General features: G+C 35.3%; 1 protein-coding gene across 1 annotated transcript in view; it reads right to left on the reverse strand.

Moving 5' to 3' along the window:
* Positions 1-26,482, reverse strand: part of ASS1 (argininosuccinate synthase 1) — a 55,990-nt gene that overhangs the window by 14,537 nt on the left and 14,971 nt on the right. The window contains exons 7-11 of the mRNA XM_067471781.1: positions 20,806-20,876; positions 18,726-18,756; positions 12,911-13,001; positions 6,383-6,467; positions 4,472-4,536 (exon numbers count right to left, since the gene is read on the reverse strand). Of these exons, the coding sequence (XP_067327882.1) occupies positions 4,472-4,536; positions 6,383-6,467; positions 12,911-13,001; positions 18,726-18,756; positions 20,806-20,876 (343 nt within the window). The remainder of the gene's footprint in view (positions 1-4,471; positions 4,537-6,382; positions 6,468-12,910; positions 13,002-18,725; positions 18,757-20,805; positions 20,877-26,482) is intronic.

Genomic DNA, 26,482 nt, shown 5'->3' on the forward strand with positions numbered 1-26,482 from the left:
AAACAGTAGAATGAGTGCAAGAGGAAAGTGCAGAAGAAGAGAGGAAGGAGTGAGCAAGAAGAGGGAGCAGAAAGGGAAAGAGGTTGAAAGAGTGGAAGAGGAAAGCATGAATGGAGGAAGAATGGAAGGGAGGAAGGAGGAAGAGGGTGAAAGGAGAGGGAGTGAAAGAGGAAATAGTGAAAGAGGGAAGATTGGAAGGAGAAAAAGTGGAAGAGGAAAGAGAGGAAGGAGGAAAAGTGAGAAAGGAGAGAGAGTGGAAGAGGAACAAGTGAGAAAGGAGAGGGAGCAGAAAGGGAAAGAGGTAGAAAGAGTGGAAGAGGAAAGTGTGGAAGGAGGAGGAAAAGTGAGAAAGGAGAGGGAGTGAAAGAGGGAAAGCATCAAAAGAGGAAAAGGTAGAATGAGTGGAAGAGGAAAGTGTGGAAGAAGGAAGAGTGGAAGAGGGAAGAGAGGAAGAGTGAGAAAGGAGAGGAGCAAAAAGGGAAAGAGATAGAAAGAGTGGAAGAGGAAAGTGCGGAAGGAGGAAGAATGGAAGAGAAAAGAGAGGAAGGAGGAAGAGTGAGAAAGGAGAGGGAGTGGAAGAGGGAAGGAAGGAAGGAAGGAAGGAAGGAAGGAAGGAAGGAAGAAAAGTGAGAAAGGAAAGGGAGCGGAGAGGGAAAGGGAGTGAAAGAGGGAAGGAGAAAGAGCAAGAAAGGAAAGGAGCAGAAAGGGAAAGAGGTAGAAAGAGTGGAAGGAGGAAGAGTAGAAGAGAGAAGAGAGGAAGGAGGAAGAGTGAGAAAGGAGAGGGAGTGGAAGAGGGAAGGAAGGAAGGAAGAAAAGTGAGAAAGGAGAGGGAGCAGAGAGGGAAAGGAGAAAGAGCAAGAAAGGAAAGGAGCAGAAAGGGAAAGAGGTAGAAGGAGGAAGAGTAGAAGAGAGGAAGGAGGAAGAGTGAGAAAGGAGAGGGAATGGAAGAGGGGAAGGAAGAAAAGTGAGAAAGGAGAGGGAGCGGGAGAGGGAAAAGGGGTGGAAGAGGGAAGAGAGGAAGGAGGAAGAGCAGAAAGGAAAAGAGTGGAAGGAGAAAAAAGAGCAAACAGAAAGATTGTAAGAGAAAAGGTGGAAAAGAAGAGGGAATGGAAAAGGGAAGAGTGAAAGGAGGACAAGGTAGAAAGAGTGGAAGAGGAAAGCGTGGAAGGCGGAAGAGAGAAGAGAGGAAGGAGAAAGAGGGAAAGAAGAAGAAAGCATGGAAGGAGGAAGAATGGAAGAGGGTAGAGTGGAAGGAGAGAGAGTAGAAGGAGAAAGAGGGAAGAGAAGAAGGTGGAAGAGTGAGAAAGGAGAGAGAGTGAAAGGGAAGAGAGGAAGGAGGAAGAGCAGAAAGAAAAAGAGTGGAAGGAGAAGAAAGAGCACATAGAGAATGTAAGAGAACAGGTGGAAAAGAAGAGGGAATGGGAAAAAAGCATGAAAGAAGGAAAAGGTAGAACGAGTGGAAGAGGAAAGCGTGGAAGGAGAAAGAGTGGAAGAGGAAAGAGTGGAAGGGGAAAGAGTGAAAAAAGAGAGGAGCAGAAAGGGAAAGAGGTAGAAAGAGTGGAAGAGGAAAGTGTGGAAGGAGGAAGAGAAGAAGAGAGAAGAGAGGAAGGAAGAAAAGTGAGAATGGAGAGGGAGCGGAGAGGGAAAGAGGGAAGAGAGGAAGGAGGAAGAGCAGAAAGGAAAAGAGTGGAAGGAGAAGAAAGAGCAAACAGAAAGATTGTAAGAGAAAAGGTGGAAAAGAAGAGGGAATGGAAAAGGGAAGCATGAAAGGAGGAAAAGGTAGAACGAGTGGAAAAGGAAAGCATGGAAGAGAGGAAGGAGAGAGAGTAGAAGGAGAAAGAGGGAAGAGAAGAAGGCGGAAGAGTGAGAAAGGAGATGAACGGTTTGATATTTTCCACCTTTTGGGTGCTTCGCTTGCAAGGGAAGAACGTGACGAGCGCAATTAAACCGTCTGGTCTTCAAAACGATGTTAAAAACGGTGTTAAAAAACTTAATGTGGACTAATAAAAAAGAGGGGGAGAGAGAGAGAGAAGAAAGAAGGATTTCTCTGGGAGCGTTCATCTCTTCCTTGAAAAGAAAACGCGAGGAAGGGGAGTGCGAGAGACGGACGGCTGTAATATTTCCGTCTGACGCGGTGACAGCCGAAAAAGCCCGAAAAAGCGCTTCTCGGCGTGTTCTTTGACAGCCGGCGAGGCCCAAAATGACACCCGTCGTTTGCCGTCGTGGCATTTCCATCACTCCGCGTGTGTGTTTACACGGAAAGAGACAGGCGTGTCAGAGGCAGAGGGGCGTCTTGACGGAAAGAAGGAAGGAAAGAAGGAAGGAAGGAAAGAAGAAGGAGAGACGCGCGTAATTGCAGGATTCAAGGGAAAGAAGAGAAAAGAAAAGAAGAAAGAAAGAAGGCAGGTGCTGCTGTCAAAAAACAAGGCCTCCTTCCCAACCTAGAAGGGAGCAAAATGGGCATCTGCACCACCCAATTAATGCAGTTTAGTGGCAACATCCTGGGAGTTGTAGTTTCACAAAGTCATTATATAGTTGTAGTTCTATAGGGTCGTTGCGATGCGTTATATGAATCGACACTGGCCACATTTACGCAGCCTGAAACTGCATTCTGTGGCAATCAAGAGCTAGACTACCTCAAGGCTATGGCATCCTGGGAGTTGTAGTTCTACAAGGTCACTGGACTGCGTTATATGAATCTACACTGACCATACAATGAGGTCTGAAAATGCATGATATGGCAATCTAGATCTAGAGACTATCTGCACCAGTTCTATGCTATGGAAATCTGGGAGTTGTAGTTCTACAAGTTCACTGAAATTCATTGTAAGAGTCTGCACTGACCGTATGATGCAGCCTGAAACTGCATTAAATGGCAATCTAGCTCTAGACTATCTGTTCTGGCTCAAGACTATGGCATCCTGGGAGTTGTAGTTTCACAAGGTCGTTGGACTGCATTATATGAATCTACACTGACCATACGATGCAGTTTGAAAATGCATCATGTGGATCCTGGGAGCTGCGGTTTCACAAGATCACTGGACTGCATTATATCAATCTACACTGACCATACAATGCAGTTTGAAACTGCATGATATGGCAATCTAGATCTAGACTATCTGCCCCGGCTCAAGGCTATGGGATCCTGGGAGTTGTAGTCCTACAAGGTCATTGGACTGCATTGTATGAGTCTACACTGACCATACGATTCAGTCTGAAAATGCATGATATGCAGTCTAGATCTAGACTATCTGCCCCAGCTCAAGACTATGGAAATATGGGAGTTGTAGTCCTACAAGGTCATTGGACTGTGTTGTATGAGTCTACACTGACCATACAATGCAGTTTGAAAATGTATGATATGGCAATCTGGATCTAGGCTGGAGTTTGAAAATGCATCATGTGGATCCTGGGAGTTGCAGTTCCACAAGGTCACTGGACTGCATTATATCAATCTACACTGACCATACGATGCAGTTTGAAACTGCATGATATGACAATCTAGATCTAGACTATCTGCCCCTGCTCAAGGCGAAGGAATCCTGGAAGTTATAGTTTCACAAGGTTGTTGGAATGCATTATATGAGTCTACACTGACCATACAATGCAGTTTGAAACTGCATGATATGGCAATCTAGATCTAGACTATCTGCCCTGGCTCAAGGCTATGGAAATCTGGGAGTTATAGTTTCACAAGATTGTTGGAATGTATTATATGAATCTACACTGACCATACAATGGAGTTTGGAAATGCATCATGTGGATCCTGGGAATTGTAGTTTCACAAGATCATTGGACTGTATTGTATGAGTCTACACTGACCATACAATGCAGTTTGAAACTGCATGATATGGCAGTCTAGTTCTAGACTATCTGCCCTGGCTCAAGGCTATGGGATCCTGGAAATTATAGTTTCCCAAGGAGTTGTAGTTCTACAAGGCTGTTGCACTGCATTGTATGAGTCTACACTGACCATACGATGCATTTTGTAAACTGCCTTATGTGGCAATCTAGATCTAGACTATCTGTCCCTACTCAATGATATGGGATCCTGGGAATTATAGTTTCACAAGGTCATTGCACTACATTATATAGCTGAGGTTGTTGCAATGCGTTATATGAATCTACACTGGCCACAGATCTAGATCTGTGACGATCTAGATCTAGACCATCTGCCCCGGCTTAATGCTATGGTATCCTGGGAGTTGTAGTTCTACAAGGCCATTGGGCTGCATTATATGAATCTACACTGACCATACGATGCAGTTTGAAACTGCACAATCTGGCAATCTAGATCTGGACCATCTTCCTCACGTCAAGGCTATGGAAATCTGGGAGTTGTAGTTCCACAAGGTCTTTTGCCTTCTCCACCAGCCTGCAAACACCAAGACTCCATAACTCTGAGCCCCAGAAGTTCAAGTGGGCCCAAACTGCATTAATTCTGCAGTGCAGACACGCCCAAAGACCTTACCTCTGGACTTCATCCCAATAAACCGGTTCTCCACAATGTCGATGCGCCCAACGCCATGCTTGCCACTGTAAAGGAAGGAAGGAGGGAAGGATATCAGAGCCAAAGGACGTTCCTTGTGGCAAAGGGCAGGACTAGATGACCTTTAGGGTCCCTTCAAACTCCTAAGGTTTTTGGAAGACAGCAACAGGAGCCTAGTGTTATGATCCTAGTGCTATTGTGAGTGCCACCAAAATGGGAAGAAGGGATTGGACTACATTACTTTAGGGATGCCTGACAACTCTTAGCACCTTCTCTGGGGTCCCCTCCAAGTATTAAGGACCTTCTTTGGGGCCCCTTTCAACACTTAAGACCTTTTTTGGAGCCCCTCCATCTCTTAGGACCTTCTTTGGGGTCCCTTCAAACTCTTAAGACCTTCTTTGGGGTCCCTCCATCTCTTAGGACCTTCTTTGGGGTCCCTTCGAACTCTTAAGACCTTCTTTGAGGTCCTTCCATATCTTAGAACCTTCTTTGGGATCCCTTTCAACACCTAAGACCTTCTTTGAGGGCCCTCCATCTCTTAGGACATTCTTTAGGGTTCCTTCCATCTCTCAGAACATTCTTTGGGTTCCCTTCCATATCTTAGAACCTTCTTTGGGATCCCTTTCAACACCTAAGACCTTCTTTGAGGGCCCTCCATCTCTTAGGACATTCTTTAGGGTTCCTTCCATCTCTCAGAACATTCTTTGGGTTCCCTTCCATATCTTAGAACCTTCTTTGGGATCCCTTCCAACACTTAACACCTTCTTGGGGGTCCTTCCACTCTTAGAACTTTCTTTGGGGTCCCTCCATCTCTTAGGACCTTCTTTGGGGTCCCTTCAAACTCTTAAGACCTTCTTTGGGGGCCCTCCATCTCTTAGGACCTTCTTTAGGGTTCCTCCCATCTCTCACAACATTCTTTGGGTTCCCTTCCATATCTTAGAACCTTCTTTGGGGTCCCTTCCAACACTTAACACCTTCTTGGGGGTCCTTCCACTCTTAGAACTTTCGTTGGGGTCCCTCCATCTCTTCGAACTCTTAAGACCTTCTTTGGGGGCCCTCCATCTCTTAGGACCTTCTTTGGGGTCCCTTCCATCTCTTAGGACTTTTTTGGGGGTCCCTTCCATCTCCTAGGACCTTCTTTTTTGTCCCTTCCATCTCTTAGGACCTTCTTTGGGGTCTCTCTCATCTCTTAGGACTGTCTTTGATGTCTCTTCTATCTCTTAAGATCTTCTTTGGGGTCTCTCGCATCTCTTAGGACCATCTTTGGTGTCCCTTCCATCTCTTAGGACCATCTTTGGCGTCCCTTCCATCTCTTAGGACCTTCTTTGGTGTCCCTTCCATCTCTCAGGACCTTCTTTGGGGTCCCTTCCATCTCTTAGGACCTTCTTTGGGGTCCCTTCCATCTCTTAGGACCTTCTTTGGGGTCCCTTCCATCTCTTAGGACCATCTTTGGGGTCCCTTCCATCTCTTAGGACCATCTTTGGCGTCCCTTCCATCTCTTAGGACCTTCTTTGGTGTCCCTTCCATCTCTCAGGACCTTCTTTGGGGTCCCTTCCATCTCTTAGGACCTTCTTTGGGGTCCCTTCCATCTCTTAGGACCATCTTTGGTGTCCCTTCCATCTCTTAGGACCGTCTTTGGCATCCCTTCCATCTCTTAGGACCTTCTTTGGGGTCTTTTCCATCTCTCAGGACCTTCTTTGGTGTCCCTTCCATCTCTTAGGACCATCTTTGAGGTCCCTTCCATCTCTTAGGACCTTCTTTGGGGTCCCTTCCATCTCTTAGGACTGTCTTTAGGTCTCCTTTCTAATGCCTCCCCTATTTGGAGACATTTCCCCTCGCCACAATTTCGTGTCCAAAGTCCTAAAAGGAGCTCTAGTGCGTCTTCCCACTTACGCAATCCCATTCAGATACACGAAAAGCTCGAGCGGCGAATGGCAAACGGTGCCGGCATTCGCATCTTTGACCCGGACTGGGACACCTGTCAAGAAAGCGAGACTTTAGTTGGGGAAGGGGCTGGTTGGGGGGGGGGGTGTATTCCGAATCCCATTATCCCCCCCACCCCACTTCTTCCTTTTTCAACCATCACCTCCTTGGCGTTAAATAGACCTGACAGATATGAACTCTAAATAACTTCTTAAAAAGCCGTGGCTAAGCCGAAAGGCGGAGAGGGGCCATGAATACGAAAGGGAGACCCCAGAGAGAGGGCATAAAAGGGGGTCCCTTTCGGGGAGGGGGAAATGAAAGGAGGCAATAAAAGTTCCTCCCGCCCCACATTACATTGACCCCGTCCTCCTCGCTTTGAGGGGCCTGAAATTGAAGCCAAGGCCTCGGCTAATTCGATTTCACGCTTCCCCATTGTCCCGAATGGGGCACCGTCTGTTCCACCAGCCGACGGAGCTGGTCCCATAGAAGGAAAACCCCAATAAATGGCAATAAAGGGGGCAGGAAAGTGGGGGGGGGGGCGCGGGGGGGGGAAGGGGTGGGAAATGGCTGGCAAGAGCCCTGGGGGGGGGGAATAGGGGTGCTCAGGCCCTCACCTGCCCCTTCCTCGGGGGACCCCATCCCCCAAAGTGGTCTATTATTATTATCATCATGATCATCATGATAATTATTATCGTTGTTATTATTATTATCATTATTATCATTATTACTATCATCACTGTTATTATTATTATCATCATCATTATCATCATTATAATTATCATTATTATCATTATTACTGTTATCACTGTTATTATTATTATCATCATCATTATCATCAATATCATCATTATTGTTGTTATTATTATTATCATTATTACTATCATCACTGTTATTATTATTATCATCATCATTATTATAATTATTGTTGTTGTTATTATCATCATTATCATTATTACTATCATCACTGTTATTATTATCATTATTATTATCATTATTATTATTGTTATTATTATTATTATTATTATTATCTGTCCCTTCATTGGAGGATCCCCATCTCCAAAAGTAAATTATTGTTGTTGTTTGTTATTATGGTTATTATCATCTGTCCCCTTCGTTGGGGGACTCCCATCTCCAAGAGAAGTCTAATATCATCATCAACATCATTATCATCATCATCATCATTATAATTATCATTATTGTTATTATTATTATTATTATTATTATTATTATCTGTCCTTTCATTGGAGGATCCCCATCCCCCAAAGTCATCTATTATTATTATTATTATTATTATCATCATCATCATTATTATTATCATTATAATAATTATTGTTGTTATTATTATTATCATCATCATCATTATTATTATTATTACTATCATCACTGTTATTATTATCATCACTGTTATTATTACAATTATCATTATTATCATTACTATTATTGTTATTAATATCATCATCATTATTATCATTACTATTATCATCATCATCATTATTATTATCATCACTGTTATTATTATAATTATCATTATTATCATTCCTATTATTGTTATTAATATCATCATCATCATCATTATTATTATCATCATTACTATTATCATCATCATCATCATTTTTATCATCATCACTGTTAGTATTACAATTATCATTATTATCATTACTATTATTGTTATTAATATCATCATCATCTTTATCATCATCATATATCATCATCATCATTATCATCATTACTATTGTTATCATCATCATTATTATCATCAGTTATTATTACAATTATCATTATTATCATTACTATTATTGTTATTCATATCATCATCATTATAATCATTATTATTATTATTATTATTATCACTGTTATTATTACAATTATAATTATTATCATTACTATTATTGTTATTAATATCATCATCATTATTATCATCATTACTATTGCTATCATCATCATCATCATTATTATTATAGTCACTGTTATTATTACAATTATCATTATTATCATTACTATTATTGTTATTCATATCATCATCATCATTACTATTGTTATCATCATCTTCATTATTATTATTATTATCAGTTATCATTACAATTATCATTATTAACATTACTATTATTGTTATTAATATCATCATCATTATTTATTATTATCATCACTATTATTGTTATTAATATCATCATCACCATCATTATTATATCATCATTATTACTATTATCATCATCATCACCATAATTATTGTTATTATTATTATTATTATCTGTCCTTTCATTGGAGGATCCCCATCTCCAAACGTAATCTGTTGTTGTTATTTGTTATTATGGTTATTATCATCTGTTGTTGTTGTTGTTGTTGTTGTCAATAGTAGTATTACTATTATTGTTCTTGTTATTAAGGCCATCCAATTCCAAACCCAGTCTGCCATAAGGGAAAAGCACCATTAATACTAGTATTAGTGCTGTTGTTGTTATTAGTTATTGTTAGTAGTAGTATTACTATTGTTGTTCTTGTTATTAAGACCATCCAATTCCAACCTCATTCTGCCTTAAAGGAGAAACACCATCTAATCCTTCTGGACAGATGTCCCTCCGGTCTTATAGACCTTAGTGGCTTCATAGAGATAATAGGTTTATTATTATTATTATTATTATTATTGTGTTTATTATTATGTTTATTATTATTTGAAACACAACAAGATGAGTCCACAGCAGACACTCTGCTGGCTGTTGACTCATCTTGTTGTGTTTCAAATAATAATAAACATAATAATAAACACAATAATAATAGCCCTATTATCTCTATACATTATTATTATTATTGTTTTTATTATGTATATTATTATTATTATATTTATTATTATAACAATAGCCCTATTATCTCTATACATTATTATTATTATGTTTATTATATTATAATAATAGCCATATTATCTCTATGAATTATTATTATTGTGTTTATGTTTATTACTATTATTATATTTATTATTATTATAATAGCCCTATTATCTCTATGAATTATTATTATTGTGTTTATTATGTTTATTATTATTCGTATATTTATTATTATTATAATAGCCCTATTATCTCTATGAATTATTATTATTATTATTATTATTATTATGTTTTATTATAATAATAGCCCTATTATCTCTATGAATTATAATTATTGTGTTTATAATGTTTATTACTATTATTATATTTATTATTATAATAATAGCCCTATTATCTCTATGAATTATTATTATTATTGTGTTTGTTATGTTTATAATAATTATTATGTTTGTTATTATAATAATAGCCCTATTGTCTCTATGAATTATTATTATTGTGTTTATTATGTTTATTATTACGATGGTTTGTTGTATTATGATGTTTATTTTTATAATAATAGCCCTACTATCTCTATGAATTATTATTGTGTTTATTATATTTATTATTATATTTATTACTATTATTATAGCCCTATTATATCTATTATTATAATTATTATGTTTATTATTATTATAATTATTATTATAATAATAGCCCTATTATCTCTATGAATTGTTATTATTGTGTTTATTATGTTTATTATTATTATATTTCTTATTATTATAATAGCCCTATTATCTCTATGAATTATTATAATTATTGTGTTTATAATGTTTATTACTATTATTATATTTATTATTATAATAATAGCCCTATTATCTCTAGGAATTATTATTATTATTGTGTTTATTATTATTATTATTATTATTATTATTATGTTTGTTATTATAATAATAGCCCTATTGTCTCTATGAATTATTATTATTGTGTTTATTATGTTTATTATTATTATGTTTATTATTATAATAATAGCCCTATTATCTCTATGAATTATTATTATTATTGTGTTTATTATGTTTATTATTACGATGGTTTGTTGTATTATGATGTTTATTTTTATAATAATAGCCCTACTATCTCTATGAATTATTATTATTGTGTTTATTATATTTATTATTATATTTATTATTAATATAATAGCCCTATTATCTCTATGAATTATTATAATTATTATGTTTATTATTATTATTATTATTATTATTATTATTATAGCCCTATTATCTCTATGAATTATTATTATTATTGTGTTTATTATGTTTATTATTATTATGTTTATTATTATAATAATAGCCCTACTATCTCTATGAATTATTATTATTATTATTATTATTGTGTTTATCTTTATTATTATTATATTTATTATAATAATAATAGCCCTATTATCTCTATGAATTATTATTATTGTGTTTATTATGTTTATTACTATTATTATCTTTATTATTATAATAGCCCTATTATCTATTATTATTATTATTATTATGTTTTATTATAATAATAGCCCTATTATCTCTATGAATTATTATTATTGTGTTTATTATGTTTATTATTATTATGTTTATTATTATAATAATAGCCCAATTGTCTCTATGAATTATTATTATTATTGTGTTTATTATAATTATTATTACTATATTTATTCTTATAATAATAGCCCTACTATCTCTATGAATTATTATTATTATTATGTTTATGTTTATTATTATTATGTTTGTTTATTGTTATTATTATATTTATTATTATATTTATTATTATTATTATTATTATTATTATTATTATTATTATTATTATTTATCTCCTGTTATTTCTTTCCCCAAATGCGACTCAGAGACAAGCGAGGGCCCCTCTTTGCACTGTCGTTGGGCCTTAATTAATTAGCGATTGCACCCCTGTATTTTCTTTGGGGCCAAGAAAGGACGTGGGGCGAAATGAGCAATAAATGTCTTGAAACGAGTGGAAGGGGGGACGAGACGAGGAGGGGACCCCCACAAAAGGGGGTCAAAGGCAAGCTAATCTCTCTCCCATCTGCCTCCCTCGTTAGCATATCGCAGCGCTTTATTATCAGGCCCTAATCATGGCTCAATAGGCTTTCTCCGGCCCCAAAGACCCGCCTCCTTGGTCCCGAGATTTATTTCTAGGGGTGGTAAATGGCTATTAAAGGAGAATGAAGCCCCCTCCCCTGGTTTATGTAGCTCGGGCGCTCGCCTCGCATTGTCGGCCCCAAAAGTGGCTTAATCCCTCTTAAAATAGTTAATAATTAGATTAAAACTTCAAATAAACGAGCCAAAAAAAGGGAGGGAACGGGGGGGGGGGGCGTGGGGGGGGCTCAGTCTGGCTTTTTTTCGCCCCTTGAATGTATTAAAGCCTCGGAGAGGATTCAGTCCGAAGCCTCTATTCAACCCATTGATTGGCCTCTTAGTTAATATACTGGGTTTTATTTACAGCATTGAGTTATTAATAGGGTGGCGGAAAGTATTACTACTAGGAGTATTAGCATACTCTACTATTACGAGTATAGTCGGGTGCCTTAACAAATTTGTAAACATCCTGCAGCCCCTCCATGATGACTGTCCCGGACAAGGGCATAATCAACATCTGTTATAGAATTCCAATATGCAGATGATAACATAGTCTATGCTCATTCAGAAAAAGACCTACAAGCCACTCTAAATGCCTTTGTAGAAGCATACCGGCAAGCTAGTTAACCTCAGCAGACTGAAAGCCTAAACCAAGGTCACAACAACATCTGTTATAGACACAACAACATCTGTTATAGAATTCCAATATGCAGATGATAACATAGTCTACACTCATTCAGAACAAGACCTACAAGCCACTCTAAATGCCTTTGTAGAAGGATACCGGCAAGCTATTTAACCTAAGCAGACTGAAAGCCAAAATCAAGGTCATAACAACATCTGTTATAGAATTCCAATATGCAGATGACAATGTAGTCTGTGCTCATTCAGAAGAAGAACTACAAGCCACTCTAAATGCCTTTGTAGAAGGATCCCTGCAAGCTATTTAACCTCAGCAGACTGAAAGCCTAAACCAAGGTCACAACAACATCTGTTACAGAATTCCAATATGCCGATGATAAAATAGTCTATGCTCATTCAGAAGACCTACAAGCCACTCTAAATGCCTTTGCAGAAGCATACTGCAGAAGCATATTTAACCTCAGAAGACTGAAAGCCTAAACCAAGGTCACAACAACATCTGTTATAGTCACAACAACATCTGTTATAGAATTCCAATATGCGGATGATAATATAGTCTGTGCACATTCAGAAGAAGACCTACAAGCCATTCTAAATGCCTTTGTAGAAGCAGTATACAAGCTATTTAACCTCAGCAGACTGAAAGCCAAAACCAAGGTCACAACAACACAAGAACTCCAATATGCTGATGATAACATAGTCTATGCTCATTCAGAACAAGACCTACAAGCCACTCTAAATGCCTTTGGAGAAGTATACCGGCAAGTTATTTAACCTCAGCAGACTGAAAGCCGAAACCAAGGTCATAACAACATCTGTTACAGAATTCCAATATGCTCCTGATAACATAGTCTGTGCGCATTCAGAAAAAAGACCTACAAGCGACTCTAAACGCAGAAGTATACGAGAAGCTCAACCTTTACCTTTCTTAAATTCAATTTCTAATATATCCGGAGTATCCGGGCTCAAGGAAGGGTCCGTGGTTTTCGTGTAGAGACCGGATGGAGCCTCGTTCTGCAAAAGGAAAACGTTAGAGAACGTCAACAGGGAGAAATATATACAGACGACACTTTGGCATTAAATAATGAAATGTACAGATATAGAATGAATGAACAATACATTGTAAGCAGTTCTGGGAATCTTCGTATGCAGCAATGTATTTATGGGTGGATGGTCACCTGTCAGGAGGGATCAGATGGTGCTTTTTCCTTTGTGGCAGAAAGGGGTTGGGCTGGATGGCCTTTGGGGTCCTTTCCAACTCTAGGATTGCATCTATTTCTCAATCATATCTATCTATGGCTGGATGGCCATCTGTAGGGAGGGATCAGATTGCGCCTGTTCCATTTATGGTAGAAAGGGGTTGGACTAGATGGCCTTTGGGGATCCCTTCCAACCCTAGGATTCTATCTATCTCTCAATCATACGTGTCATATCCATGGAAGTCTATCTATGGCTGGATGACCCTCTGTCTGGAGGGATTAGGTGTTACCTTTATGGCAGAAAGGGGTTGGACTAGATGGCCTTTGAGAGTCCCTTCCAACTCTAGGATTCTATCCTAGACATGACGGAAAGACAACAACAACAACAACAACAACAACAACAACAACAACATAAGGGGTAGGAGTGGGTGGCCTTTGGGGTCCCTTCTATCCTAGAGATACAACAACAACAACAGCAACGTAAGAGGTTGGGCTGGATGGCCTTTGGAGTCCCTTGTATCCTAGATATGATGGAGATATAACAACAACGACATAAGGGGTTGGGCTAGATGGCCTTTGGGGTCCCTTGTATCCTAGACATGATGGAGATGCAACAACAACAACAACATAAGAGGTTGGGCTGGATGGTCTTTGGAGGTCCCTTCTATCCTAGACATGATGGTGATATAAAAAAAAAACAAACAACAACAACAACAACATAAGGGGTTGGGCTGGATGGCCTTGGGTCCCTTCTATCTTAGAGATACAACAACATAAGGGGTTGAGCTGGATGGCCTTTGGGGTCCCTTCTATCCTAGACATGGTGGAGATACAACAACAACAACAACAACAACATAAGGGGTTGGGCTGGATGGCCTTTGGAGTCCCTTCTATCCTAGACATGATGGAGAAGCAACAACAACAACGTAAGAGGTTGGGCTGGATAGCCTTTGGGGTCCCTTCTATCCTAGAAATGGTGGAGATATAACAACAACAATAACAACGTAAGTGGTTGGGCTGGATAGCCTTTGGGGTCCCTAATCCTAGACATGATGGAGATATAACAACAACAACAACAACAACAACAACAACAACAACAACAAAAGGAGTTAGACTGGATGGCCTTTAAGGTCCCTTGTATCTTAGATAAGATGGAAATACAACAACAACAACAACATCAACAATATAGGGGGTTGGGCTGGATGGCCTTTGGGGTCCCTAGTATCCTAGATGTGATGGAGATATAACAACAACAACAACATAGGGGTCCCTTCTATCCTAGAGATACAACAACAAGAACAACAAAAGAGGTTGGGCTAGATGGCCTTTGGAGTCCCTTGTACCCTAGATATGGAGATACAACAACAACAACAACAACAACAACAACAACACCACAAGGGCTTGGGCTGTGGGGAGCCCCCTGCGCTGCTTCTCCTTCCCCTCCGTTGGGTCCCATTTCCTTTTTCCTTCTCGCTTTCGCAGCTGGAGGCGGATGGAGAGAAGCGGGCCGCTCTGGCATTGACCGCCATGCAAAAACCCCATTTGGGAAGGCACTGACCCTTATGCACGCGTGTGTATATAGAGAGAGATACAGACAGATCCATCGAGAGAGATGTTTTCCTCCAGGATTTTATGGGCCGCGTTCATCGCGTCGGAAAATGTGGGACCGTCAGCCCATTTTGCAAACGCCTGGCTCCTTTTCGGGTGCAAAAATAAAGGCCTGACAATGCTTTGAAGTCATAGACAGCTTGGAGATATTGGTTTGGCTTTGAGGCTGAGAGAGTGTCTCTCCACCTTCCTTTTTTTGTTTGCAAACGCAGAAGTGAAAGCCAGTTTGGAGGCCGTTGGACTGGTGGCAGTTGGTTTTGCTTGAAGGCGGAAAGGGAAGGAAGGAAGGAAGGAAAGAAAGAAGGGAGGGAGGAAGGAGAAATAGGGAAATTTGTTGACCAGAAAGAAGAGGAAAGAAGGAAGGAAGGAAGGAAGGAAGGAAGGAAGGAAGGGAGGAAGGAAGGAGAAACAGGGAAATGGATTGGCCTGAAAGAAGAGGAAGGAAGGAAGGGAGGGAGGAGAAATAGGAGAAATACATTGGCTAGAAAAAAGAGGAAGGAAGGAAGGAAGGAAGGAAGGGAGGGAGGAAGAGGAGGAAGGAAAGGAGGAAGGAAGGGAGGAAGGAAGGAAGGAGAAATAGGGAAATAGGTTAACCAGAAAGAAGAGGAAAGGAGGAAAGGAGGAAGGAAGGAGAAATAGGGAAATAGGTTGGCCAAAAGGAAGAAGAAAGGAAGGAGGAATCGAAAAGTAACTTGGCCAAAAACAGGACGGAAGAAGGAAAAAGGAGGGAAGGAAAATAGGAAAGAAGGAAGGAAGAAATAACAGGAAAGTAAGTTGGCCAGAAACAGGAGGGAAGAAGGAAGGAAGGAAGGAAGGAAGGAAGGAAAGAAGGAAGGAAAGAAGGAAGGAAGAAAGGAAGGAAGGGAGGGAGGAAGGAAGGAAGGAAGGAAGGAAGGAAGGAAGGAAGGGAGAGAGGAAGAGAGGGAGGAAGGAAAGGAGGAAGGAAGGAAGGGAGGGAGGAAAGGAGGGAGGAAAGGAGGGAGGGAGGAATGAAGGAAGGAAGGAGAAACAGGGAAATTGATTGGCCTGAAAGAAGAGGAAGGGAGGAAGGGAGGAAGGGAGGGAGGAAGGGAGGAGAAATAGGGAAATACATTGGCTAGAAAAAAGAGGAAGGAAGGAAGGAAGGAAGTAAGGGAGGGAGGGAGGGAGGGAGGAAGGAAGAGAAGGAAGGAAAGGAGGAAGGAAGGGAGGAAGGAAGGAAGGAGAAATAGGGAACTAGGTTAGCCAGAAAGAAGAGGAAAGGAGGAAAGGAGGAAGGAAGGAGAAATAGGGAAATAGGTTGGCCAAAAGGAAGAAGAAAGGAAGGAGGAATCGAAAAGTAACTTGTCCAAAAACAGGACAGAAGAAGGAAAAAGGAGGGAAGGAAAATAGGAAAGAAGGAAGGAAGAAATAACAGGAAAGTAACGGCCAGAAACAGGAGGGAAGAAGGAAGGAAGGAAAGAAGGAAAGAAGGAAGGAGAAAGGAAGGAAGGAAGAAAGGAAGAAAGAAAAGAAGGAAGGAAGGAAGGAAGGAAAGAAGGAAGGAGGAAGGAAGGAAGGATGTAAGTAAGAAAGAAAAAAATGAATTAAGGAAGGAAGGAAGGAAGGAAGGAAGGAAGGAAAGAAGGAAGGAAGGAAGAACAGGAAAGTAAGTTGGCCAGAAACAGGAGCGAAGAAGGAAGGAAGGAAGGAAGGAAGGAAGGAAGGAAGGAAAGAAGGAAAGAAGGAATGAAGGAAGGAAGGAAGGATGTAAGTAAGAAAGAAAAGAATGAAGGAAGGAAGGAAGGAAGGAAGGAGGGAAGGAAGGAAACATAGGAAAGTAAGTTGACCAAAACCAGGAGGGAAGGAGGAAGGAAGGAAACAAAACAAAGACATCAAAACCAAGACAAAGAATGGGACGTAACCCGAAATAAACAAAAAATGTAAGAAAGCACCCCAAAAAAGTTCCCATTGGGCTTTATAAGAAAGAAAGAAAGAAAGAAAGAAAGAAAGAAAGGAAGGAAGGAAGGAAGGAAGGAAGGAAGGAAGAAAGGAAGAAAAGAAGGAAGGAAGGAAGGAAGGAAGAAAGAATGATCCAAAAAGGCAAAAGGAAGGAACGGACGGAGAAAACTTCATAATAAATTATCATATTATTTTAATTTTTTTTTTTTAAGTGGGGAAACGTGGCTCGCAAAGGTGGGCAAATCTCGAAGCGCCGCGGGGGGTCCAAAAGGGTTTTTTGTGTATATGTGTGTGTGTGTATGTGTATATATATGTATGTAAGGAGAGAGATTGGCAGCAAATGGTGCATGAAGCCGGTCCGCGTGGTGGGTGTGGGGGGGGGGGGGGCGCTATGGATGCCGCCAAATGGTGTATTCTTTACCCGTCCGCGCGGATATTGTTTTGTGCGCTCCTGAATGGCGCCCCCGTCCCCTTTCTCCTCCGGCCTTTCTTTCTCCTCCCGATGAAGTTAAAGCAAGTAAATTTCTATCTTTGGGGGCATTAGCTGCCTCATTGCCCCTCAATCGGGCATCCTTGCGCAGAAAGGCAGAAAAATGGCTCAACCATCTGTTTCAAATCCCCCCAAAAAGGGGAGGGATGGAGGGAATGGGAAAAAGAGAGGAAAAGAGAGAGAGAAAGAAAGAGAGATGGAGGGAGGGAGGCGGTTATCTCTCCATCCATCTCTCTATTGATCATGGGGAGTCTGCGTGCCAAGTTTGGTCCAGGTCCGTCATCCTTGAGGGTCGCAGTAGTCTCCGGATGTGGACGAAGGTATTGCAACTATAAATCCCAGTACTACAACTCACAAATGTCAAGGCCAATTCCCTCCAATATGTTCTATTGATCATGGGGGGTCTGTGTACCAAATTCGGTCCAGGCCCGTTATTTGTGTGGGTTGCAGTGGTCTGTAGAGGTAGGAGCCAAAGGGGATCAAGATACTACAAATCACATCATCCATGGTTCATCCACTCCGAAACCACACCAGGATGTATAGGGGGTTACAGGGGGTCTGTGTGCCAAGTATGGTCCAGGTCGGTCATGAGTGTGGGTCGCAGTGGTCTGTGGAAGTTGGAGCCAAAGGGTATGAAGGTACTACGAATCACATCATCCATTGTCCATCCTCCCCCAAACACTATCAGGACATAAAGTGGGTCATGGGGGGTGTGTGAGCTAAGTTTGGTCCAGGTCCATCATTCGTGTGGGTCGCAGTGGTCTGTGGAAGTAAGAGCCAAAGGGATGAAGGTACTACAAATCACATTATCCATGGTCCATCCTCCCCCAAAGTGGGTCGTGGGGGGTCTGAGTGCCAAGTTTGGTCCAGGTCCATCATTTGTGAGGGTCACAGTAGTCTCTAGATGTGAATAAAGGTACTGCAAATCCCATCATCCGTGGTCCATTCTAACCTAAACCGCACCAGGATATATAGTGGGTCATGGGGGGGGGGGGGAGGTCTGTGCACCAAGTGTGGTCCAGGTCCGTTATTCATGGGGGTTGGAGTAGTCTCTGGATGTGGACAAAGGTACTGCAAATCACATCATCCGTGGTCCATCCTCCCCTAAACCGCACCAGGATGTATAGTGGGTCATGGGGGGGGGGGGGGGGGCGGGGGTCTGTGCACCAAGTGTGGTCCAGGTCCGTCATTCGTGGGGGTCACAGTAGACTGTGGAAGTAGGAGCCAAAGGGGATCAAAATACTACAAATCACATCCTCTGTGGTTCACCCTCTCTGAAACCACACCAACATGTATAGTGGGTCATGGGGGGGGGGTGTCTGTGTGCCAAGTGTGGTCCACGTCCGTCATTCGTGGGGGTCGCAGTAGTCTCTGGATGTGGATGAAAGTACTGCAAATCCCATCATCTGTGGTTCATCCTCCCCTAAATCACACCAGGATGTATAGTGGGTCATGGGGGGGGGGGGGTCTGTGTGCCAAGTGTGGTCCAGGTAATAGAAAGTAATGTATATTGTGGCTTACCTTTGGGTTCTCCAAAATCCCCGCCTCGTAGCTTCGGGAGGGAAAAAGAGAGAAAAGAAACAATTCAATTAATTATCCATAATATGTTTCTCATTATTATCATTATTAAATAAAAATACTATATATTATTCACAATAATTCCATATATATATACATATATACATATACATATACATAAATACATACATATATATAGATACACACACGTAATATTGGAAATATTTTTACTATTGTATATTCCAATAATTATAGTATTTTTATTTAATAATTATATATATATATATATATATATATATATATATATAAAATTGGATTTATTGTTAATACTGTATTGCTTATAATAATTAATAATATTTTATTAACAATAGTATACTATAATATAAATGTATAATGCTGAATTGTTATAATAATGTAAAAATAAAATAATATTTTTAAATTAATTATAATATATTAATATATTGTTATATATTATTAATAATAAAATTATTATTATTACTATCATTATTATAATTACAATACATTACAATATATAATAATAAATTAATATAGTTAATAAATAAAATAATATTTTTTAAAAAATTAATTATAATACATTAATATACTGTTATATATTATTAATATGATATTATTATAATTACTATATTATATTATATTTTAATATATTACAATATATAATAATAAATTAATATATTAGTAAATTATTATAATTGATTATTCATTATTTATTACTATATTAATGCAAGCTTTATTATAATTAATTACTAATTAATTATAATAATTTATTAGTATATTAATAGAAGCTTTCTTTCTCTCCCCAAGAGAATAATAATAATAATATATAATAATAAATTAATATAGTTAATAAATAAAATAATATTTTTAAAAGATTAATTATAATACATTAATATATTGTTATATATTATTAATATAATATTATTATAATTATATTATAATATATATTACAATATATAATAATACATTAATATAGTTAATATATTAGTAAATTGTTATAATTGATTATTAATTAGTTATAACAATTTATTAGTATATTAATGCAAGCTTTATCATAATTAATTACTAATTAATTATAATAATAATTTATTAGTATATTAATACAAGCTTTCTTTCTCTCCCCAAGAGAATAATAATAATAATAATATATAATAATAATTTAATATAGTTAATAAATAAAATAATATTTTTAAAAGATAAATTATAATACATTAATATATTGTTATATATTATTAATATAATATTATTATAATTATATTATAATATATATTACAATATATAATAATACATTAATATAGTTAATATATTAGTAAATTATTATAATTGATTATTAATTAGTTATAACAATTTATTAGTATATTAATGCAAGCTTTATTATAATTAATTACTAATTGATTATAATAATTCATTAGTATATTAATACAAGCTTTCTTTCTCTCTCCAAGAGAATAATAATAATAATAATATATATAATAATAAATTAATATAGTTAATAAAATATTTTTTACAAATTAATTATAGTACATTAATATATTGTTATATATTATTAATATAATATTATTATAATTATATTATAATATATATTACAATATATAATAATAAATTAATATTGTTAATATGTTAGTAAATTGTTATAATTGATTATTCATTAGTTATAATAATTTATTAGTATATTAATGCAAGCTTTATTATAATTAATTACTAATTATAATAATTTATTAGTATATTAATGCAAGCTTTATTATAATTAAATACTAATTATAATAATTTATTAATATATCAATGCAAACTTTATTTCTCTCCCCAAGAGAATAATAATAATAATAGTAATTAATAATTATAAATAAAACATTATTAATTACTGTTATTATTATTATTATTATTATTATCATTTGAAAATTTATTTTTTGGGGAGTGGGGAATTCTCCAAAATAATAATAATAATAATAATAATAATAATAATAATGTATTGTCGAAGGCTTTCATGGCTGGGATCACTGGGTTGCTGTAACACAACAACCCAATAATAATAATAATACTAATAATAATAATTACGGAAGGTGCTGACCTGACGTGCATGAGGTTTTCGTCCGTGCTCCAAGGCTGGGAAGGAGTCACCGGGACCGGGATCCCATGTTCCTATCCAAATAATAATAGAAATAAAGGATTATATCGAAGGTGTACATAAACCCAGCTAGATGGCCTTTGGGGGCCCCCTGGCACTCTTCCTGGCACGAGCTGGTATGAGAGGGAACCCATTAAGCACCATAAATTATGCATCGGCCACAAGTGCGGAGAATACATGATTGCATCTTTAAATAAGGGCCCAAGCTTACGCCGTGGGGAAATACAGACATAGGCACACATTAATATTATTCCATTTTCTATTATTGTTATTATTATTCCCCTTTTTCTATTATTATTATACTATTATTATTCCTATTATAATTCCCCTTTTCTTTCTTCTATTATTATTCCTATTATTATTATTCCTCTTTTCCTTTTATTATTACTATTATTATTCCCTTTTCTATTATTATTATTATTATACTATTATTATTATTCCTATTATAATTCCCCTTTTCTTTCTTCTATTATTATTACTATTATTATTATTCCTCTTTTCCTATTATTATTATTATTCCCTTTTCTATTATTATTATTATTATTATTATACTATTATTATTCCTATTATAATTCCCCTTTTCTTTCTTCTATTATTATTCCTATTATTATTATTCCTCTTTTCCTTTTATTATTACTATTATTATTCCCTTTTCTATTATTATTATTATACTATTATTATTCCTATTATAATTCCCCTTTTCTTTCTTCTATTATTATTACTATTATTATTATTCCTCTTTTCCTATTATTATTACTATTATTATTCCCTTTTCTATTATTATTATTATTATTATACTATTATTATTATTCCTATTATAATTCCCCTTTTCTTTCTTCTATTATTATTACTATTATTATTATTCCTCTTTTCCTATTATTATTATTATTCCCTTTTCTATTATTATTATTATTATTATTATTATTATTATTATACTATTATTATTATTCCTATTATAATTCCCCTTTTCTTTCTTCTATTATTATTCCTATTATAATTCCCCTTTTCTTTCTTCTATTATTATTCCTATTATTATTATTCCTCTTTTCCTTTTATTATTACTATTATTATTCCCTTTTCTATTATTATTATTATTATTATACTATTATTATTATTATTCCTATTATTATTCCCCTTTTTCTATTATTATTATTATACTATTATTATTATTATACTATTATTATTATTATTATCATTCCTATTCTCTTCGTTTTCTCATCTCGTCTCTTCCTTTCCTCGTCTTTCTTCTCTTCCTTCTCCTTTCGCTTCTCCCTTCCCTTCCTTTCCTCATCTCTTCTTCTTTTCCTTCCCTTATCTTTCTTTCGTCTCCTTTCTACTCTTGATTCCCTTCTCTTCCTTTCCTCGTTTCCTTTCTTCTTTTCATTCTCTACTCTTTTCGATTCCGTTCTTCTCCTTCTCTTCCTTTCCTTGTCTCCTTTCTTCTCTTCCTTTCCTCATTTCCTTTCTTCTTTTCCCCCTCCTCTTCCTTCCCTTTATTCTCTTCTTTACCATCTCTTCCTTTCATTTCCTTTCTTCTCTTTCTCCCCTCCTCTTCCTTCCCTTCTCTTCATTTCATCCTCTCCTTTCTTCCCTTCCTTCCTTCCCTCCCTTCTTTTCCTTCCCTTCTTTTCGTCGCTTCTTCTCTTTCCTCTCTTCTCTTCCTTTCCTTTCCTCCTCTCCTTTCTTCTCTTCTTTCCTTTCCTCCATTTCCTCCCTTCCTCCCATCCTTTTCTTCCTTCCTTTCTTCTCAATGAGCCTGGTGGGTTTTCCTTTGGGGGAAATGGACTGTGAACGAGGGCCAAGGATATGCCAATTAGCCTGACAAATGAGCCCTTCCCAGCATTAGAATAGTAATAATAGTAATAATAATAATAATAATAATAATAATAATAATAATAACGAGGCTTTATTGAATCCTCTGCCGTCCCATTGGAATCCCGGCTTCTCAAATGTCCCGGTTCCTCTTTTTTCTCTTCCTTTCCGCCTATTGCTGCAAAGGAAAGCCAAATAGGTTGCTGTGATTATTGTTTTATTTAAATGGCAGCTGATGAGTTCTAATAATTAATGATGATTATAAATAAAATATAATGTACAAATTTATTATTTTAATAGAGTATAATATATTATAATAATTATTATTAATAAATCATAATATATTTATTATTGCTATAAATATAATATAATATAAATAAAATTAAAATGGAATAAAATCTAAATATTAATAATTATTATAAATAAAAATAATATAAAGAAAATTAAAACAGTGTAACAATTTACACTATTATTATAAATCAGAATATAATATAAATAAAATTAAAATAGTGTAAAAAGTAATTATTATAAATCAAAATATCACCACACAATATATTTGTTTAAAATATACTTATTAATTATAATTATTATTAATAAATCAAAACCTTAATAAATTGCAATGACCATTAATAATGAATTAAAATATGATTTAATAATAAATTATAAATTAAAATATAATATAATGAATAGTGTAACAATTTACACTATTATTATAAATCAGAATATCATATAAATAAAATTAAAATAATGTAAAAAATAATAATTATAAATCAAAATATAACCGTGTAATATATTTGTTTAATAACAACAAATCAAAATATACTTATTAATTATAATTATTAACAATAAATCAAAACATAAAACATTAATAAATTTGTTTAGTAACAATAAATCAAAATATGCTTATTAATTGTAATTATTATTAATAAATCAAAACATAAAACATTAATAATCAGCAATGACCATTAAGAATGAATTAAAATATGATTTAATAATAAATAATAAATTACATTTATTTGATTATTATAAATCAAAATATAACTGCATAATATATTTGTTTAATAACAACAAATCAAAATATGTTTATTAATTATAATTATTAATAATAAATCAAAACATTAATAAATTGCAATGACCATTAATAATGAATTAAAATATGATTTAATAATAAATTGTAAATTAAAATATAATATAATGAATAGTGTAACAATGAATAAAAATATACTTATTAATTATAATTATTAATAATAAATCAAAACATTAATATATTGCAATGACCATTAATAATGAATTAAAATATAATTTAATAATAAATAATAAATTAAGATATAATACAATGATTATTATAAATCAAAATAGCAATGACCATTAATTTATAAATTTATTTGATTATTATAAATCAAAATATAACACATAATATATTTGTTTAGTAACAACAAATCAAAATACACTTATTAATTATAATTATTTATAATAAATCAAAACATTAATAAATTGCAATGACCATTAAGAATGAATTAAAACATGATTTAATAATAAATAATAAATTAAAATATAATTATGATGATTATAATGACTTATTTTTTAAATTATATTTTTGATATTTCAGGTGTATCTTTGAGAGTTGACTTGCATTTAAATGATGGTGATAACAATGATAATAATGACTTATTTCTTAAATTATATTTTTGAGATAATATGATTTAATTATAGATTAAAATATAATATAATGATGATAATAATAACAACTTATTTCTTATATTATATTTTTGATATTTCCGGTGTATCTTTGAGAGCTGACTTGCATTTAAATGATGGTGATAATAATGATAATAATGACTTATTTCTTAAATTATATTTTTGAGATTTCAGGTGTATATTTTTGAGATTTCAGGTGTATATTTTTGAGATTTCACGTGTATATTTTTGAGATTTCAGGTGTATCTTTGAGAGATTTCACGTGTATATTTTTGAGATTTCAGGTGTATATTTTTGAGAGATTTCAGGTGTATATTTTTGAGATTTCAGGTGTATATTTTTGAGAGATTTCAGGTGTATAGTTTTGAGATTTCCGGTGTATCTTTTTGAGATTTCAGGTGTATATTTTTGAGAGATTTCAGGTGTATATTTTTGAGATTTCCGGTGTATATTTTTGAGATTTCAGGTGTATATTTTTGAGAGATTTCAGGTGTATATTTTTGTGATTTCAGGTGTATATTTTTGAGATTTCCGGTGTATATTTTTGAGATTTCACGTGTATATTTTTGAGATTTCAGGTGTATATTTTTGAGATTTCAGGTGTATATTTTTGAGATTTCAGGTGTATATTTTTGAGATTTCCGGTGTATCTTTTTGAGATTTCAGGTGTATATTTTTGAGATTTCCGGTGTATCTTTTTGAGATTTCAGGTGTATATTTTTGAGAGATTTCAGGTGTATATTTTTGAGATTTCAGGTGTATATTTTTGAGATTTCAATTGTATCTTTGAGAGCTGACTTGCATTTAAATGATGGTGATGGTGATTATAATGACTTATTTCTTCAATTATATTTTTGAGATTTCCGGTGGATCTTTGAGAGCCGTTTCGTGCACGTGTGTGTTTGTGTGTGTTTTGCATCCTTTTTTAATTGCGCCCGCAATAACAGTAGCGACGATGGCTCGTCTTTGGCTTCTCCTCCTTCAGGAAATCTGTCGTCTTTGCAAACAAAAACGTCCCTGGAAACCTCTCAGCTGCACTTTAGAAAATCCGGGGACAATATTATGATGGGGAATGAATGGGGAGCCCCACGGCAGAGAGGCCCTAATAGCCGGCGCCCGGCCTGGAAAGCCCTCCAAACGCGACTTTAATTCAGCGTAATTGCCTTCTTCCCTCTCCGGGAAATAATAACAACAAGGAAGACGAGGAAGAGAAAAGGCACGCTCCGGCCCTCCATCCATCCATCCAAGCAGGCAAGCAGGCATCCACCCACCTTGCAAGGCAATCCGGCCGGACGGATGGATGGGGGTCCCCCCGAACACAATAAGAGGAACACGCACAAATACACGCAACCGGGAGCTGTTTGTGGGGCAACATATGGGTGGAAGAGGCTCTTGGGAAGGAGGAAGGAAACAACAGATGGCCAAGGGCAACCAAGCAGACCAAAGGGGCAAACCAGGCAATAGTAATAACCATTGCAAAAAATATATAAATATAATAATAATAATATATAAAATATAAAAATAATAGTAATAATCATTGCAAAATAAATATAATAATATGTAAAATATAAAAATAATAGTAATAATCATTGCAAAAAATATAAATATAATAATAATATATAAAATATAAAAATTAAAGTAATAATCATTGCAAGAAAAATATTATAATAATATATAAAATGTAAAAATTATAGTAATAATCATTGCAAAAAATATAAATATAATAATATAAAAATAATAGTAATAATCATTGCAAAAATATAAATATAATCGTTATAATCATTGCAAAAAATATAAATATAATAATATATAAAATATAAATATGATAGTAATAATCATTGCAAAAATATAATTATAATAATATATAAAATATAAAAATAATAGTAATAATTATTGCAAAATATAATATAATAATAAGATATATAATATAAAAATAACGGTAATAATCCTTGCAAAAATATAAATATAATAATAATATATAAAATATAAAAATAATAGTAATAATCATTGCAAAAAATAAATATAATAATAATATATAAAATATAAAAATTATAGCAATAATAATTGCAAAAAATAAATATGATAATAATATATAAAATATAAAAATAAT

Source organism: Anolis sagrei, chromosome 11, assembly GCF_037176765.1.
Source record: "Anolis sagrei isolate rAnoSag1 chromosome 11, rAnoSag1.mat, whole genome shotgun sequence".
NCBI lineage: Eukaryota > Metazoa > Chordata > Lepidosauria > Squamata > Dactyloidae > Anolis > Anolis sagrei.